At 35.7% G+C, this 16152-nt stretch overlaps 1 protein-coding gene across 1 annotated transcript in view; it reads left to right on the forward strand.

Moving 5' to 3' along the window:
* Positions 1-2236: 2236 nt before the first annotated feature.
* The window catches only part of LOC133199542 (tubulin-specific chaperone D-like), a 55833-nt gene continuing 41917 nt past the window's right edge, over positions 2237-16152 (forward strand). Inside the window, exons 1-11 of the mRNA XM_061335357.1 lie at positions 2237-2399; positions 4052-4102; positions 4195-4292; positions 4385-4486; positions 9552-9698; positions 9877-10015; positions 10523-10618; positions 10701-10833; positions 15042-15178; positions 15497-15557; positions 16010-16116. Coding sequence (XP_061191341.1) covers positions 2237-2399; positions 4052-4102; positions 4195-4292; positions 4385-4486; positions 9552-9698; positions 9877-10015; positions 10523-10618; positions 10701-10833; positions 15042-15178; positions 15497-15557; positions 16010-16116 — 1234 coding nt within the window. The remainder of the gene's footprint in view (positions 2400-4051; positions 4103-4194; positions 4293-4384; positions 4487-9551; positions 9699-9876; positions 10016-10522; positions 10619-10700; positions 10834-15041; positions 15179-15496; positions 15558-16009; positions 16117-16152) is intronic.

Here is a 16152-nt window from a genome sequence, read left to right on the forward strand (position 1 = left end):
AGGCAGAAAGTTGACAATAGATGCTTTTTCTTTTCGACCAATAGGTCCTTACTCCGACCTAGTTAATGTCTTTCGTTAAGCATTGTCAACTCTAAGAGATGTATAAGCATTACATTCATTGTAACTTTATAAGTACAACACAGAAGTCAGTATCCTTCTGAAAGTATTTTATTGCATTCTTCAATGTTACATTGAAAATCCCAGGAAAATGGACCACTGGGTATAAAGTATCAGAATCGATGAAATCACAATGTAAATCCAGTATAAATTAACTGATTTCTCTTTGTTAAAATTGAAACCAGGTGCTTTTTGGTTTAGCTGTTTAATACATATAAGACACACACAAAAAAAGAACATTTCATGTATGTATTACATTTAATTTAATATTTTGATAATTAGGAAAATTTTGTTTTTTACTCACTTTTCATTACTGCAGAATAAGAGGGGTTTGGTACTAGATCTTCAAGTGTATGCATGTTTCTAGGTAACTTTACTGTAACAGTGTAAATTACCTTTGAATAAAGATAAAGCAGAGTAATGTGTATGAGAGTTGTAATTTATAACATATATACATAATATACAAGTAGAGAGATGCGAAGTATTTTGTTTAACAGCCTGTTCGTGAATAATTAACAGTTTTACATCACAGATTATGCTCAGTGATAAAAGCATATTTTTTTTTAGATTTGTGAAGCCAAAGAATCAAGTGAGCAGTTCATAGTGAATTTTTAACATACATGTATACTGTACATATTGCTTTCTTGTCAGACATTTGTGAACTTGTTACTTTTTTCCATCTCCAAAATCACTTATCAGGGGCCAATTTTTCAGTAAAAGGATGTTAATTGCCATCAAATTAAAAACGTTGAGTATTAATAAATCTTTAAATTTATGCTTCAGTACTTGACTAAGTGAAAATTGGCTTTTACATTATTTTCAAGAAATGATATTTATTCGTTAATATTGAAATCCTGCTTTAGCACGTCATTTGCCAAGTGACATTTAGTATTGCTTTTATGAAGTTGTAAATACTCTGATTTCAATGAGCTTCCTGTCAATTGATTATTTTTATCATCAATTAACACCAAATTAATCTATGATTTCTTAATGTTTACCTGTTTAGCTGTTGATGCATCATCAGTGTGTTAAAATAAATATACCCCCATAGTACACAAACAAAGTAGGGGATACGTAGGAAACATTTTGACGTCTATTTTTCCAGCTGTCCATTCCTTTTTTTTTAATATCTTTGTCATAAAGAGACAATAGAAGTTCATATGTGATGGTGAGATAATGGTTGTTGGTGACCAAATACCATTTCATGACCTTGAATCAATCTCATTTTGACTAGGTCAAGGTCATAGGGCTCTGAAATATAAAATTTTTGTATGAGAAATATTTGTTTGTGTAATACTGTGTATACAGTAAGTCAAACATTAAATCCTTATACTGGGCACAAATGTGGCTTTCTTATACAGGGCACAAAATGTGGCTTTTGAGTTCTGACCAGAGGGTGTTTAATGTAGAAATGATAAAACCTTATACTGGGCACAAATGTGGCTTCTGACCAGAAGGTGTTTAATGTAGAATTGATAAAACCTTATACTGGGCACAAATGTGGCTTCTGACCAGAAGGTGTTTAATGGAGAAATGATAGAAATTCATATTTTTTCATGGCTCAGGTGTTGCAGATGACCATGGAGTGTGTCTTGACCTTGGACTAGGATTATTTTGACAAAATTCTTTTAAAAATTTTTTTAGGACCTTCAATATGTAATGGAGAAACAAATTCTTACTAGAGGGTACACATGTATGTGTCATGGTCCAGAACCAATTTGATCAAGGTCATGGTTGCAGATTTCCGAAGTTCAATTTCAAGAGCATACCTTTATAATGCAGGAATGATAGAAGCTAGCTACTTGGCACAGTTACTTTTGATTAGAGAATGTGTCATGACCTTGAGCCAATGCCATTTGATAAAAGGTCACAGGTTCAGAAGGTATATAAACTTTTATAATTCAATTAGCAATATGTCATACTTTGAAGGTTTATGACCACCCCCCCCCCCCCCCCCGAACTTTAAAGTTTATTTGTATTGAAAATACTGGATATATGCATTTGTTACAATACATATTATCAAATGGTTTATCAACATAAATTAGAAATATCACAAACGAAAAAAGTTTTGGCCACTTTTAACAAGAATCAACAAGGTACGAGTTAACAAAATTCCAAGATGACGGCCTCCATGGACGCCATGGATGGTGATCAGGGCTGTGAAAAAGGACATGTACTGGAAGAATTTAAAGAAATTGAGGAAGTAAAGAGTCTGATTGGATCTCTTAACAACATCTACAATGATCAAATCGCGAGAGAGGCGTCATGTGAAAGATTCACATGTAATGTGCATTTTTATTTTGCGATGACTCATATTTGTTTTTCATTAGAATTATCTCTGCAGTTTTGAAGTCACTGCAGACTTATTTCTTCCCATCTTAACAATACTTATTTCTTACTGGTTTACCTTGCTTGATTATAACGAAAGGGGGGGGGGTCAAAATTTTTATATGCTTTTTTGAGTATGTAACAGGAACAATGCACACTTATTTTATGAATATGGGCGAAACTAGCTGCAATAATGTAGACCTCTCCAATTTTTTTTTTTTTTTTTTTTTTTTTTTTTAATTTTTTTTTTGGGAGAGGGCTACAACTCCTTAGGATCTTCGTAATGGTGCAAGTGCGGGAGTGATTCACTACCGCACAGATTTCGGCTCAAATTATCAGTAAGTGGGTATTTTATTAACATATCTTACCTGAACTCATAAAATGTAGTTATGCAGGACATGAATTGATCCAAAAATATACAGAACAATCCGTATATCGGTTATTTTTCGTGTATGTCAACATCACAACTTGAATTTATCCGCCATGTTTACTGACCTTGATCGATTTTATTTTGGGACAACCAATGAGAATTTGGGATCTAGGGGAGCGGATCTGTATGGAATTCCCTTATTATAAGCATAAATATCACTGTTTATGATAAAAAAATCATGTGGAATGCTTTTATTTATCGATGTTTAGTTATATCATACTACACAAACATTTATCAACACCGACATTTACATTATCAAGTGATTCTAAATTTCAAGCCCAAGTCTCAGTACATCACGCGAGAACTGTCATGGCTGCTGAGGTGAACGACTGGAAAACACGCAGATTTATTTTACTTGGTTTTCGCGTATAAAGGGCTATGATGTTGATAGTGAATAAAAATTCCGTCTTATTGGAAGTAAGTTGAATGCAAAAACAATTTATTTTGCCTGCAGTCGCCCGTATCTAAAAAATATATTTGCACCATTACGGAGATGCAGTGGAATTGTAGCCCTCTCCTGAAAATATCAGATTAAAAAAATCTGAGAGGGCTACATTATTGCAGCTAGGGCGAAACAGTCAAACTGTTTTCCCGAGGTGGTAGGGATGATCTGGGAAACTGTTGACCGAGGCCTTCGGCTGTCGAAGGACAAGAGTTTGGCTGTTTCCTTAGTATCCATGATATAAGATACCTTACCTACTACATGATTTTTTAAGTAATAACATATAGGCTTATTAATCAATGGACTTTTTAAAAATATAACTTCTGTTGCAAAATCAACAACACTTTGTTACATTTCATGTAAACTTGAAACAAAATTTAAGAAGTTAAAATGAATTAAATCACCATATCATTTAGCATTGAATAAAAAAAAAATTCAACAAAAAAAGATTGTTCAGTAAATCTAACCATGCCAAAGTTTTCTGTGACTCTGATACAGATTGACAGTTTTACAATATGCAAAAATATTTTAGAATATGAGGAGACAGTTCAAAATGCCTAATTATAGTTTATATGTTAGGTCAGGTAATAATCATTCATGTCAGCTACAGCTACAGCCTGCTGTGACTTATTTTTATCCTATCCAGTTTGCTGGATCAAGAGTTCTGTGTTTCCTCACTTATATTAATATTATTAAACACAGTAAACTAATGTTAACTTTTTTCCCCTTTTCAGTCATTGTTGATCAGTATCAAGAACAACCTCACCTTATAGATCCACATCTTGGTATGCCAATAAATAACTTCATATTTTCACTTTTGAATGTTGAATATTGCATGAAATTTCTTAAACAAGGAACAAATTTTGTTGCATTTCAGAATCCTTAATGATGCAAATTGTTGATATTGTAAGAAAACCAAATTACCCACCTGCATTAAAACAGGAGGCTTACAAGTATTTGTATCTCATCACCAAGGTGAGTCTGTTTTCAATGATAGATGATGTCTGAATTTCAACTGTTCAATATACCAGCACTACCAAATACCAGAATCTTTATTTTTTATATAGATGAGAGGATTCAAAATTGTCATTCGCCATTTTCCGCATGAAGTGTCAGATGTTGAGCCAGTTCTGTCAGCAATGAGTCAGCAAGATCCACAGGATTTTCAGGTACATTATCTGAAAAATCTAATTATATAATCACAATCATTTAACACAAATTGGCCAGGAAAGGAAAATGTCCATTATATGATTCATTATATGATTTCCAGGTTAAATGTGAGCAGGTTTCCTTCTATGTCCAGTTGTTTTAACTTATTTATATAAGGGAACCTTTTGGTTTTAGAATCGTTAAACTTCATCCAGAAGTTTTTCTATAGCAAGCAATCATTAATCCTTGATATATAAAAGAATGTGATAAGATGAAAATATTTTGTTCAAGTCTTTTTGTTTATTATTGAGATTATCCAGCTACATTTAATAGATTTGGGAGACCCGGTACATGCTGTTACTGTATAGGGGATTAATTTCACGGGTTGTAATTTTCGCGATTTTTTCTCTTCTGACACGATCGCGGTTTGTTGAATTCGCGGATTTTTTGTTTACAAAAATTACCTCCCTATGTATATATTTTTCCATCGTTTTAGCAAGAACGACAACTCGTATTGTTATGTTGAAAACCAGTGTATGTCAGTGAGATGTATTTACTATATGATCTATACTCAAGGGGGGTTTAAATAAAGTGTTCAGTAGTAAAGTGTTCAGTAGATTTGTTCACTCGTTAGGAATCATGCTAAACTGGTTGAAATATGGGAAAATTAACTTTAAACCCCCTCCATCAGATTTACTTCCCAATCCGCGACAGTGCTCTGACAATGAGGAAGCTTGTGCATTTTCTTCGGCTAATGAAATGGTAGATGAAATACAGCGTACTGCTGATTCGGCTTCGGACTCTGCTCCTGAAAGTCAGTGCTCGTCTAAAAAACGAAAAAGAGAGGATTATGGACAGTATTCGCCAGAAACGAGAGGAAAAATGGCCAGATACTGTATAGATTCAGGACCCGCAAAAACAGCCCGTTTTTTTCCCAACAGCTAGGGCGAACGGTAAATGAGAGTACAGTTCGAAGCATAAAGAAAGCTTATTTGAAGGCTGTTAAAACACCGAATTCAGAAAATAAAAATACCCCTCCATCGTTACCCCGTTCACCAAGAGGCCGCCCATTGAAAGTCGAAATATATGACAAAATGATCCAGTTGTACATACGACAACTTCGATTAAAAGGTTCTGCTGTAAATTCCTCTGTTGTGATCGGGGCAGCAAGGGGAATTATTTCACACCAAAACAAATCTATTTTGGCCGAAAATGGGGGTCACATAGAACTGACAACCGAATGGGCTAAGTCATTGACGAAACGAATGGGGTTTTCGAAGCGCCGTGCCACCAAAGGGGTAAAATCTCTTCCAAGCGACTTTGATGACCTTTAGAACTCATTTGTTAAACGATTCCAAGAAGTTATGAAGGAAGATTCTATACCGGATGAGATGATAATAAATTGGGATCAAACGGGAGTAAATTTTGTTTCATGTGGAAAATTGACCATGGCCGAAACAGGTATTTTTTTTTAATTTAAATTATTCATGATTACTTGATAACTGAAAATTGTTTGAAAATACATAAAGAAATTGTGTACTAAAAGATGTTTTTGTTATAGGATCGAAACAAGTGCCCTTAAAGGGCTTCGACGACAAACGTCATATGACAGCCCTGCTAGCCATTTCGAGGAGTGGTGCAGTCCTACCTCCACAACTGCTCTATCAAGGTAAAACAAACACATGTCACCCGAGGTTTCCATTTCCGACGGGATACGACATATATCATAGCGAAAACCATTGGTCAAATACTAATACAATGATTCGCTACGTTGACCAAATAATTATCCCATATCTACAGAAAATCCGAGAAGAAAATGACTATCCTTTGGGACAAAAAGGCCTGTGCATATTTGACGTTTTTGCAGCTCATCGTAGTGACGACTTCCTGGATTATCTTGCAAAAAAAAAGAATCAGAGTCCTTTTTGTACCAGCTGCATGCACGGATAAATTACAACCGCTAGATTTGATTCCAAACAACTTATTCAAACAGCATTTGCGAAACGAGTTTCAAAAAATACTACGCTGCAGAAATTGAAAAATCACTTGAAAAAGTCGGTCTTGAGGATTTAGAAGTGAACCTTAAACTGTCCTACATTAAAGAAAAACATGCTCAGTGGATTGTGAATTCCATCAACAAACTAGCCGAACAAAAGGATGTGATAATGCAGTCGTTTATAAGTGCGGGTTTAGTGGTTTAAATGGTTGGATTTTGTTAGCCTGGTTCAGTGATGAAGTTAATATTCGATTGGAGATTTTTGATTGCATTTATCATGTAAAGTCTGTAATGTACATATTTAAAAAAAACAATTTTTTTTTTCAATAAATAAAATGTAAACAAAACAATACAAATTAATCTTCAGTTACATTGCCGTTATGCGACAAGTGCCCGAGGTCATTTTTGTGACGCACGGGTAATCATGACTGACAATATGTTTTTATTGAACAAACAGGTAGTTGGCTATTTCTAACAGGTGTTTAATGATAAATGTAGGTTATTATCGGGTGATCTGAACAAAAAGAAATTAAATAATTAAACGTCAACTTCCACTCTTAATTACTGAAAGAGTATGTAATTTACATGTATATCTTTACATATCTACCGCTTGCGTGGACTCATACTAAAAAAAAACGTATTTTTAATAAAGACTTATTCACTGTTTCTTGAATTCACGGATTTATTAACACCGTGAATATAGCGAATATTTACACCGCGAGTTATTTTCCCCCTATACAGTATTGTGGTTTTATATAGTTTGTAAGATTCCTTTTGTCTTAGTCAGACTGTTCAGTAATGTAGGATGTAGTGATTTGTTGTTTTTAGCTCACCTGAGCTGAAAGCTCAAGTGAGCTTTTCTGATCACCCGTTGTCCGTCGTCCGTCCGTTTGTCCGTCCGTCTGTCCGTCTGTCCGTCCGTCTGTAAACTTTTCACATTTTTGACTTCTTCTCAAGAACCACTGGGCCAATTTTAACCAAACTTGGTACAAAGCAACCTTGGGTGAAGGGGAGTTTAAATTCTTAAAATGAAGGGCCAAGTCCCCTTCAAAGGGGAGATAATCAAGAAAATACAAAAATTGGGTGGGGTCATTAAAAAATCTTCTTTTGAAGAACCACTGGGCCAGAAAAGCTGAAACTTATCTGGAAGCATCCTAAGGTAATGTAGATTCTAAATTGTTCAAATCATGACCCCCGGGGGTAGGGCAGGGCCACAATAGGGAATCCAAGTTTTACATTGAAATATATAGGAGAAATCTTTAAAAATCTTCTTCTCAAGAACCACTGGGCCAGAAAAGCTGAAACTTACTTGGAAGCATCCTGGGGTAGTGTAGATTCTAAATTGTTCAAATCATGACCCCCGGGGGTAGGGCGGGGCCACAATAGGGAGTCCAAGTTTTACATTGAAATATATAGGAAAAATCTTTAAAAATCTTGTTCTCAAGAACCACTGGGCCGGATAAGCTGAAACTTACTTGGAAGCATCCTGGGGTAGTGTAGATTCCAATTGTTCAAATCATGACCCCTGGGGATAGGGCGGGGCCACAATAAGTACTACGGGGGGGGGGGGGGAAAAATCAGGTGAAAAACAGCAAGGCCAAAGTTACTCAGGTGAGCACTGTGGCCCATGGGCCTCTTGTATAGACTTGGGAGACCCAGTACATGCTGTTGTTGTGGTTTTATATAGTTTGTAAGATTCCTTTTGACATAGTCAGACTTTACAGTAATGTAGGATGTTGTGATTTGTTGTTTTATAGACTTGGGAGACCCGGTACATGCTGTTGTTGTGGTTTAATTTATATAGTTTGTAAGATTCCTTTTGTCATAGTCAGACTGTACAGTAATGTAGGATGTTGTGATTTGTTGTTTTATAGACTTGGGAGACCCGGTACATGCTGTTGTTGTGGTTGTCTGTGGTGTGTATGATCCCGTTTGACATAGCCAGACTGTACAGTAATGTAGGATGTAGTGATTTGTTGTTTTATAGACTTGGGAGACCCGGTACATGCTGTTGTTGTGGTTGTCTGTGGTGTGTATGATCCCGTTTGACATGGCCAGACTGTACAGTCATGTAGGATGTTGTGATTTGTTGTTTTATAGACTTGGGAGACCCGGTACATGCTGTTGTTGTGGTTGTCTGTGGTGTGTATGATCCCGTTTGACATAGCCAGACTGTACAGTAATGTAGGATGTTGTGATTTGTTATTTAATAGACTTGGGAGACCCGGTACATGCTGTTGTTGTGGTTTTATATAGTTTGTAAGATTCCTTTTGACATAGTCAGACTGTACAGTAATGTAGGATGTAGTGATTTATTGTTTTATAGACTTGGGAGACCCGGTACATGCTGTTGTTGTGGTTTTATATAGTTTGTAAGATTCCTTTTGACATAGTCAGACTGTACAGTAATGTAGGATGTAGTGATTTGTTGTTTTATAGACTTGCGAGACCCGGTGTGTATGATCCCGTTTGACATAGCCAGACTGTACAGTAATGTAGGATGTAGTGATTTGTTGTTTTATAGACTTGGGAGACCCGGTACATGCTGTTGTTGTGGTTTTATATAGCTTGTAAGATTCCTTTTGACATAGTCAGACTGTACAGTAATGTAGGATGTAGTGATTTATTGTTTTATAGACTTGGGAGACCCGGTACATGCTGTTGTTGTGGTTGTATGTGGTGTGTATGATCCCGTTTGACATAGCCAGACTGTACAGTAATGTAGGATGTAGTGATTTATTGTTTTATAGACTTGGGAGACCCGGTACATGCTGTTGTTGTGGTTTTATATAGTTTGTAAGATTCCTTTTGACATAGTCAGACTTTACAGTAATGTAGGATGTTGTGATTTGTTGTTTTATAGACTTGGGAGACCCGGTACATGCTGTTGTTGTGGTTGTCTGTGGTGTGTATGATCCCGTTTGACATAGCCAGACTGTACAGTAATGTAGGATGTTGTGATTTGTTGTTTTATAGACTTGGGAGACCCGGTACATGCTGTTGTTGTGGTTTTATATAGTTTGTAAGATTCCTTTTGACATAGTCAGACTGTACAGTAATGTAGGATGTAGTGATTTGTTGTTTTATAGACTTGGGAGACCCGGTACATGCTGTTGTTGTGGTTGTCTGTGGTATGTATGATCCCGTTTGACATGGCCAGACTGGACAGCAATATTCCATCTCAGGGCGGAGAGAAAAAGATTCCTGTGATGGAGCGAATCCTGAACACCGCTCGGGTAAGAAGTGCCATAATGATATGTTAGCATCTTCTCAGACAGGTCCTTAAAGCTGCAGTTATCTAAATACTAATGGTTAAATTTATCTTTTTAGGAATTATTAAATCTTATGGTTGTACTTACATTGATTAACTTAACAAGCCCAATTTCTTTCATGTTTGGTTTGAATCTCTTACAGATTTATCTAACAGTAAATGATAAATGTCGAGATGCAGCTGCCTTCCTTGCTGCCAAGTTTTGTACTCGTCCTGATGTCAAACGAGAGAAATTGCCAGAATTCCTTGACTGGTCTTTACAAGTTCTCCACAATGCAAACAGTAGGTACAGGTTTTTCACAATGCAGACAGTATGTACAAGGTCCCTACAGGACAAACAGTCTTTACAAGTTCCCTACAGGGCAAACAGTATGAACAAGTTCCCTACAGGGCAAACAATATGTACAAGTTCTCTACAGGGCAAACAGTATGTACAAGTTCTTCACAATGCAAACAATATGTACAAGTTTTTTGCAATGCAAACAGTATGTACAAGTTCTCCACAATGCAAACAGTATGTACAAGTTCCCTACAGGGCAAACAGTATGTACAAGTTTCTCACAATTTAAACAGTATGTACAAGTTCCCTACAGGGCATACAGTGCGTACAAGTTCCCTACAGGGCAAACAGTATGTACAGGTACTCAATGCAACAGTACATGTGTGTACAATTTTTTTGCAATGCAAACAGTATATACAAGTTCCTCACAAACACTGTGGACACAAGATTATGAATGCTTTAAGAGGATTCTTAGCTCACTTCTTGAAAGTTTTGTTTTTTTATTTTAGTGGACACAATAGTTGGGAACAATCAAGTCAGTGGAGTATTAACAATGCTGGCTCTACTGTTTAAACAAGGGAAAAGAGAAGACTTGCTACAGTATGGTAAGAACGAAAAGATATATTGATAATATCTAGGCAACTGTTCTTTTGTAAACAAACTCATTAGATTCCATTTGTTTTCCAGCTGCACAAGTTCTTGAAGTTGTAGAGAGGTTAGAATTAAATAAGAACAACAACACACTGCTGAGGAAGGCTTCCATTAAAGTCACTCAGAGGCTTGGATTGACATTTCTGAAGGCAAGGGTGGCAACATGGAGGTGTGTTTATAGTCTGTATACTTTTAAGCTCACCTGAGCCAAAGGCTCGAGTAAACATTTTGCATCGAAGCATCCTTGGGTAAAGGGAATTCAAGTTTGCTCAAGAAAAGAAGGGCTGCAATTACACAAAAATCTCTATGAAGTAAAGATTCAAGTTTGTGCAAAACTGGGCAAAAATGGGGCCATCCCAGTAGGTCAGATTTTGATGTTGGAGTAAACAGGGAAAAAATCTTAGGAAATCCTCTTCTCATCACTAAAGATTTACAATAATAGTCATAGTGATATGTGTGTATCCCCATGTAGTGAAAATTCATGGTCCCTGGGGCTAGGTTGGGACCTCAAAATGTGTCATAGTTTCACACAGATATAAAACTTCTGCAGGAACAAGGCTATAGCTTGTACCCTTGACTTCAAGACTCAATATACTTAATTAAGATGGCTTAAATCATGGAATTTAATATGTTGTTGACTACTTTAAGGTTATTCATTTATGCACATATTTGTCAGAAAGGTTAAGTGACTAGTATAAGCATCGTGACCCTTGGGGCTCTTGTTGGAAAGGTAAGATGATGCAGATGAGCAATATGGCCCTTTGGCCTCTTGTCTGAGGTTGTGAATATCCTTCTTTTAGACATGTTATCAGATGAGGAAGATGTGATTGTAATAAATGAATGTAATAAATATAATACATATTTTTTAAGTGCAGTTCAGGGGGGGATAAAATTATTATGCTTAAGTAATTAAGATTTAATGATAATCTCAGTTACGACTTCATTTCCCTCTTAATACATGTATTTACATGATTTTGTGTTTCCCCCTTATTTTTGAATTAAATGAAAAAATACACATTCACATTTCTGCTTGGATTTGCTCATTTAAGCTTTAGATCCAGTAATTATCATTACTGAGATATTTGTTACCCAAAACTGGCAACCAGCATTTTATCTACTGGTCACTGAAGAGACCTAGATACTCGTTATTCAGCTGTAGTTAAGCCTGTGTAATCAACCAGTTCTCTTTCTGGGTTACTTTATCATGTCAAAATAGATGTTTTATTAGCTCTTCTGAGCCAAAGGCTCAAAGAGCTAATGCTGTGGCCATTTGTGTGGTGTGCGGTGTGCGTAAACTTTTTAGAATATGGGCCATAACTCAAAAACCCCTTGGCCAATTATTGTCAAATTTGTCACAGGGTATCCTTGGCCCAAGGGCTCCCGTTTATACTAAAACTAGGGTTGTAACCCTTAAACAAGGGGAGATAATTAGGAAAATAGAAACAAAAGCACTGGTTGCTAAAAAATCTTCTTCTCAAGAACCATTGGGCAGATTATCACCAAACTTACACAAAAGGATGAGGATATGTTGTAGATAAAAATTTGCATGGGGATTTACCCTGGGGCAAAGGGTGTGGTCTCAAGGTCACTTCAAAGTTGACCAAAAATTACATTTTATTAAAATGTTGATATTTTGCTTACTATAAGGACTAGGATCATCAAATCTTGTCAGTTGATGCATCTAAGGACCTCATATCATGTTGACTCAAAAGTAGATCACATGACCTACTTTTTAAATTTTGCAGCTATTCTTTTTCAAAATGATTTAGAGGCATATTTTGAACAATTTAAGGCCTATGATCATCAAACTTTGTCAGTTGATGTATCTTGGGTCCTCGGAGTACATCGACTAAAAAGTAGGTCACCTTGACCTATTTTTTGAATTTTATAGCTAATCTTTTTCAAAACAATTAAGGTCATTAATTCGAATACTGAGAGGTTTAGAATCATTAAATCTTGTAAGATGATGCATCTTGGGGCCATAAAATATATTTATTAAAAAGTAGGTCACAGTGACCTACTTTTTGAACCTTGCAGGCATTCAATTTCAAAGTGTTTAAGAGGCATAATTTAGACATTTTAAGGCCTATGATGATAAAACTTTGTAAGTTGATGCATCTTGGGTCCTCAAAAAACGTCACTGAAAAGTAGGTCACTGTGACCTACTTTTGAAAATTTATGGCTTTAATTAAATATTTTAGGTACTTATTGACTTAGAATTATCAAACTTTGTCAGTTGATTCATCTTGGGTCCTCGGAGTACAACAACTGAAAAGTAGATCACTGTGACCTACATGTACTTTTGAAAATTTAAGGCTTTTATTAAATATTTCAGGTACTAATTGGCTTAGAATCATCAAACTTTGTCAGTTGATGCATCTTGGGGCCTCTGAGTAGGTCGACTGAAAAGTAGGTCACCTTGACCTACTTTTCAATTTATATGACTATAATTAAATATTTTGGGTACTAATTGGCTTAAAATCATCAAACTTTGTCAGTTGATGCATCATGGGTCTTCGAAATAAGTCGACTGAAAAGTAGGTTTACCGTGACCTACTTTTGAAATTTTATGGCTTTAATTAAATATATTAGGAACTAATTGGCTTAGAATCATCAACCTTTGTCAGTTGATGCTTCTTGGGTTTTCGGAGTAGGTCGACTAAAAAGTAGGTCACCGTGACCTACTTTTGAAAATCTATGGCTTTAATTAAATATTTTGGGTACTGACTGGCTTAGAATCATCAAACTTTGTCAGTTGATGCATCTTGGGTCCTCGGAGTACAACAACTGAAAAGTAAGTCACCATGACCTACTTTTGAAAATTTATGGCTTTAATTAAATATTTCAGGTACTACTGTAGATTCCTAAATATACGCGAGGAATTAATTATCGCGTAATTACGCGAGAAGCACCACTCGCAAAATAAAATTACTCGCTTTTATTTTTATGGTGCTGAAATCAAAGTAAAATCCCTTGATCAACCGTGCATTCGCGAATTATTGTTCTCGCGATTTGACGTGAAAGAGCCATTTCGCAATAATAAGTACTCGCGAAAAATAAGGAATCTACAGTAATTGGCTTAGAATCATCAAACTTTGTCAGTTGATGCATCTTATGGCCTCTGAGTAGGTCGACTGAAAAGTGGGTCACCTTGACCTACTTTTCAATTTATATGACTATAATTAAATATTTTGGGTACTAATTGGCTTGAAATCATCAAAATTTGTCAGTTGATGCATCTTGGGTCTTCGAAATAAGTCGACTGAAAAGTAGGTTTACCGTGACCTACTTTTGAAAATTTATGGCTTTAATTAAATATATTAGGAACTAATTGGCTTAGAATCATCAAACTTTTTCAGTTGATGCTTCTTGGGTTTTCGGAGTAGGTCGACTAAAAAGTAGGTCACCGTGACCTTCTTTTGAAAATCTATGTCTTTAATTAAATATTTTGGGTACTGACTGGCTTAGAATCATCAAACTTTGTCAGTTGATGCATCTTGGGGCCTCTGAGTAGGTCGACTGAAAAGTGGGTCACCTTGACCTACTTTTCAATTTATATGACTATAATTAAATATTTTGGGTACTAATTGGCTTGAAATCATCAAAATTTGTCAGTTGATGCATCTTGGGTCTTCGAAATAAGTCGACTGAAAAGTAGGTTTACCGTGACCTACTTTTGAAAATTTATGGCTTTAATTAAATATATTAGGAACTAATTGGCTTAGAATCATCAAACTTTTTCAGTTGATGCTTCTTGGGTTTTCGGAGTAGGTCGACTAAAAAGTAGGTCACCGTGACCTTCTTTTGAAAATCTATGTCTTTAATTAAATATTTTGGGTACTGACTGGCTTAGAATCATCAAACTTTGTCAGTTGATGCATCTTGGGGCCTCTGAGTAGGTCGACTGAAAAGTGGGTCACCTTGACCTACTTTTCAATTTATATGACTATAATTAAATATTTTGGGTACTAATTGGCTTGAAATCATCAAACTTTGTCAGTTGATGCATCTTGGGTCTTTGGAGTAAGTTGACTGAAAAGTAGGTCACTGTGACCTACTTTTGAAAATTTATGGCTTTAATTAAATATTTTGGGTACTAATTGGCTTAGAATCATCAAACTTAGTTGATGCATCTTGGGTTCTCAGAGAATGACAAGTGACATGTAGGTCACCATGACCAACTCTCAAGTACTAATTGGCTTAGAATCATCTTGGGTTCTCAGAGTTTCATCTAAAATGTAGGTCATGATGACCTACCTTTGGAATTTTAAGGGTTTATCTAACTATACAGGATACTTAAAGGCTTCAAATAGAAGTGATAGGTTATACAGTTTATCAGAAGAGTGATTCAAGGCCCTTGGGCCTCTTGTTTTTCAGATACCAGCGTGGTAATCGTTCTTTAATGGACAATCTTCAGAAAGGAGGATCTGTTCAGCAGACCATAAACCAGAGACAGGAAGTCAAGGAGGAAGAAGAGGAATACGATATTCCAGAGGAACTGGAGGATGTCATTGGTAATGGATAATCCATACAAAATGTAATAAATGCAATCATGTAATCAATGGATAATCCATAGAAAATGTAATAAAAGCAAATATGTAATCAATGGATAATCCATACAAAATGTAAAAAAGGCAAATATGTAATCAATGGATAATCCATACAAAATAAAATAAAGGCAAATATGTAATCAATGGATAATCCATACAAAATAAAGGCAAATATGTAATTAAAATATTGTTACATTGTAATTGATCATATCTGTATGAAAGATGTGCTTTAATTTTAATGGTGTTTTGTATTTTGAAAGAAAAGTTTTTCATCCTTTTCAGAGACTTTGCTTGGTGGACTCAAGGATAAAGACACAATTGTCAGATGGTCTGCTGCAAAAGGGTAATGACATGTTTTTCATTCAGAGCTAGTTCTTATCAGTATATACATTTACTTCTAGAGTCATAACTTATACTTGCATTATTCATGTTCTGTAGCTTTATTCTGTTGTGAGTGGCTTAAAGCAGGACAATGCAAAATACACATTACATGCATGTACAAGTATATGAAGTACGTACCATATATAAAACACTGCTATTATCATGAATGTGTCAGATAATCTGTTCCCTATAATTTTGGTAGAGTTTGAAATTACAAAAATGATATAGAGTAAAACTTGTCTAATCCAGACTCCACCAGTTCCAAAGAAACTGACAAGATTAGACAATATTTTTAAGAATTGAATTTACTGCAAGGGACTTAAGGACACAACATCTGGATTAGACAAGTTCCACCATACTCATAAAATGTGCTTTTTTTGATGATAAAACTTCAAGTATTTTCCTAATTTTCAGCATTGGTAGAGTCACTGGGCGTCTACCACGGGATTTGGCAGATGAAGTTGTGGAGTCTGTTCTTCAATTGTTCACTCTACAGGAAACTGAAGGGGCTTGGCATGGAGGTAAATAATCAATTCACAATATTCAATTTTATGCTG

This window comes from Saccostrea echinata, unplaced genomic scaffold (assembly GCF_033153115.1).
Source record: "Saccostrea echinata isolate AGI-Se365-2 ecotype Australia unplaced genomic scaffold, CSIRO_AGI_Sech_v1 ptg000034l, whole genome shotgun sequence".
Classification (NCBI taxonomy): Eukaryota; Metazoa; Mollusca; class Bivalvia; order Ostreida; family Ostreidae; genus Saccostrea; species Saccostrea echinata.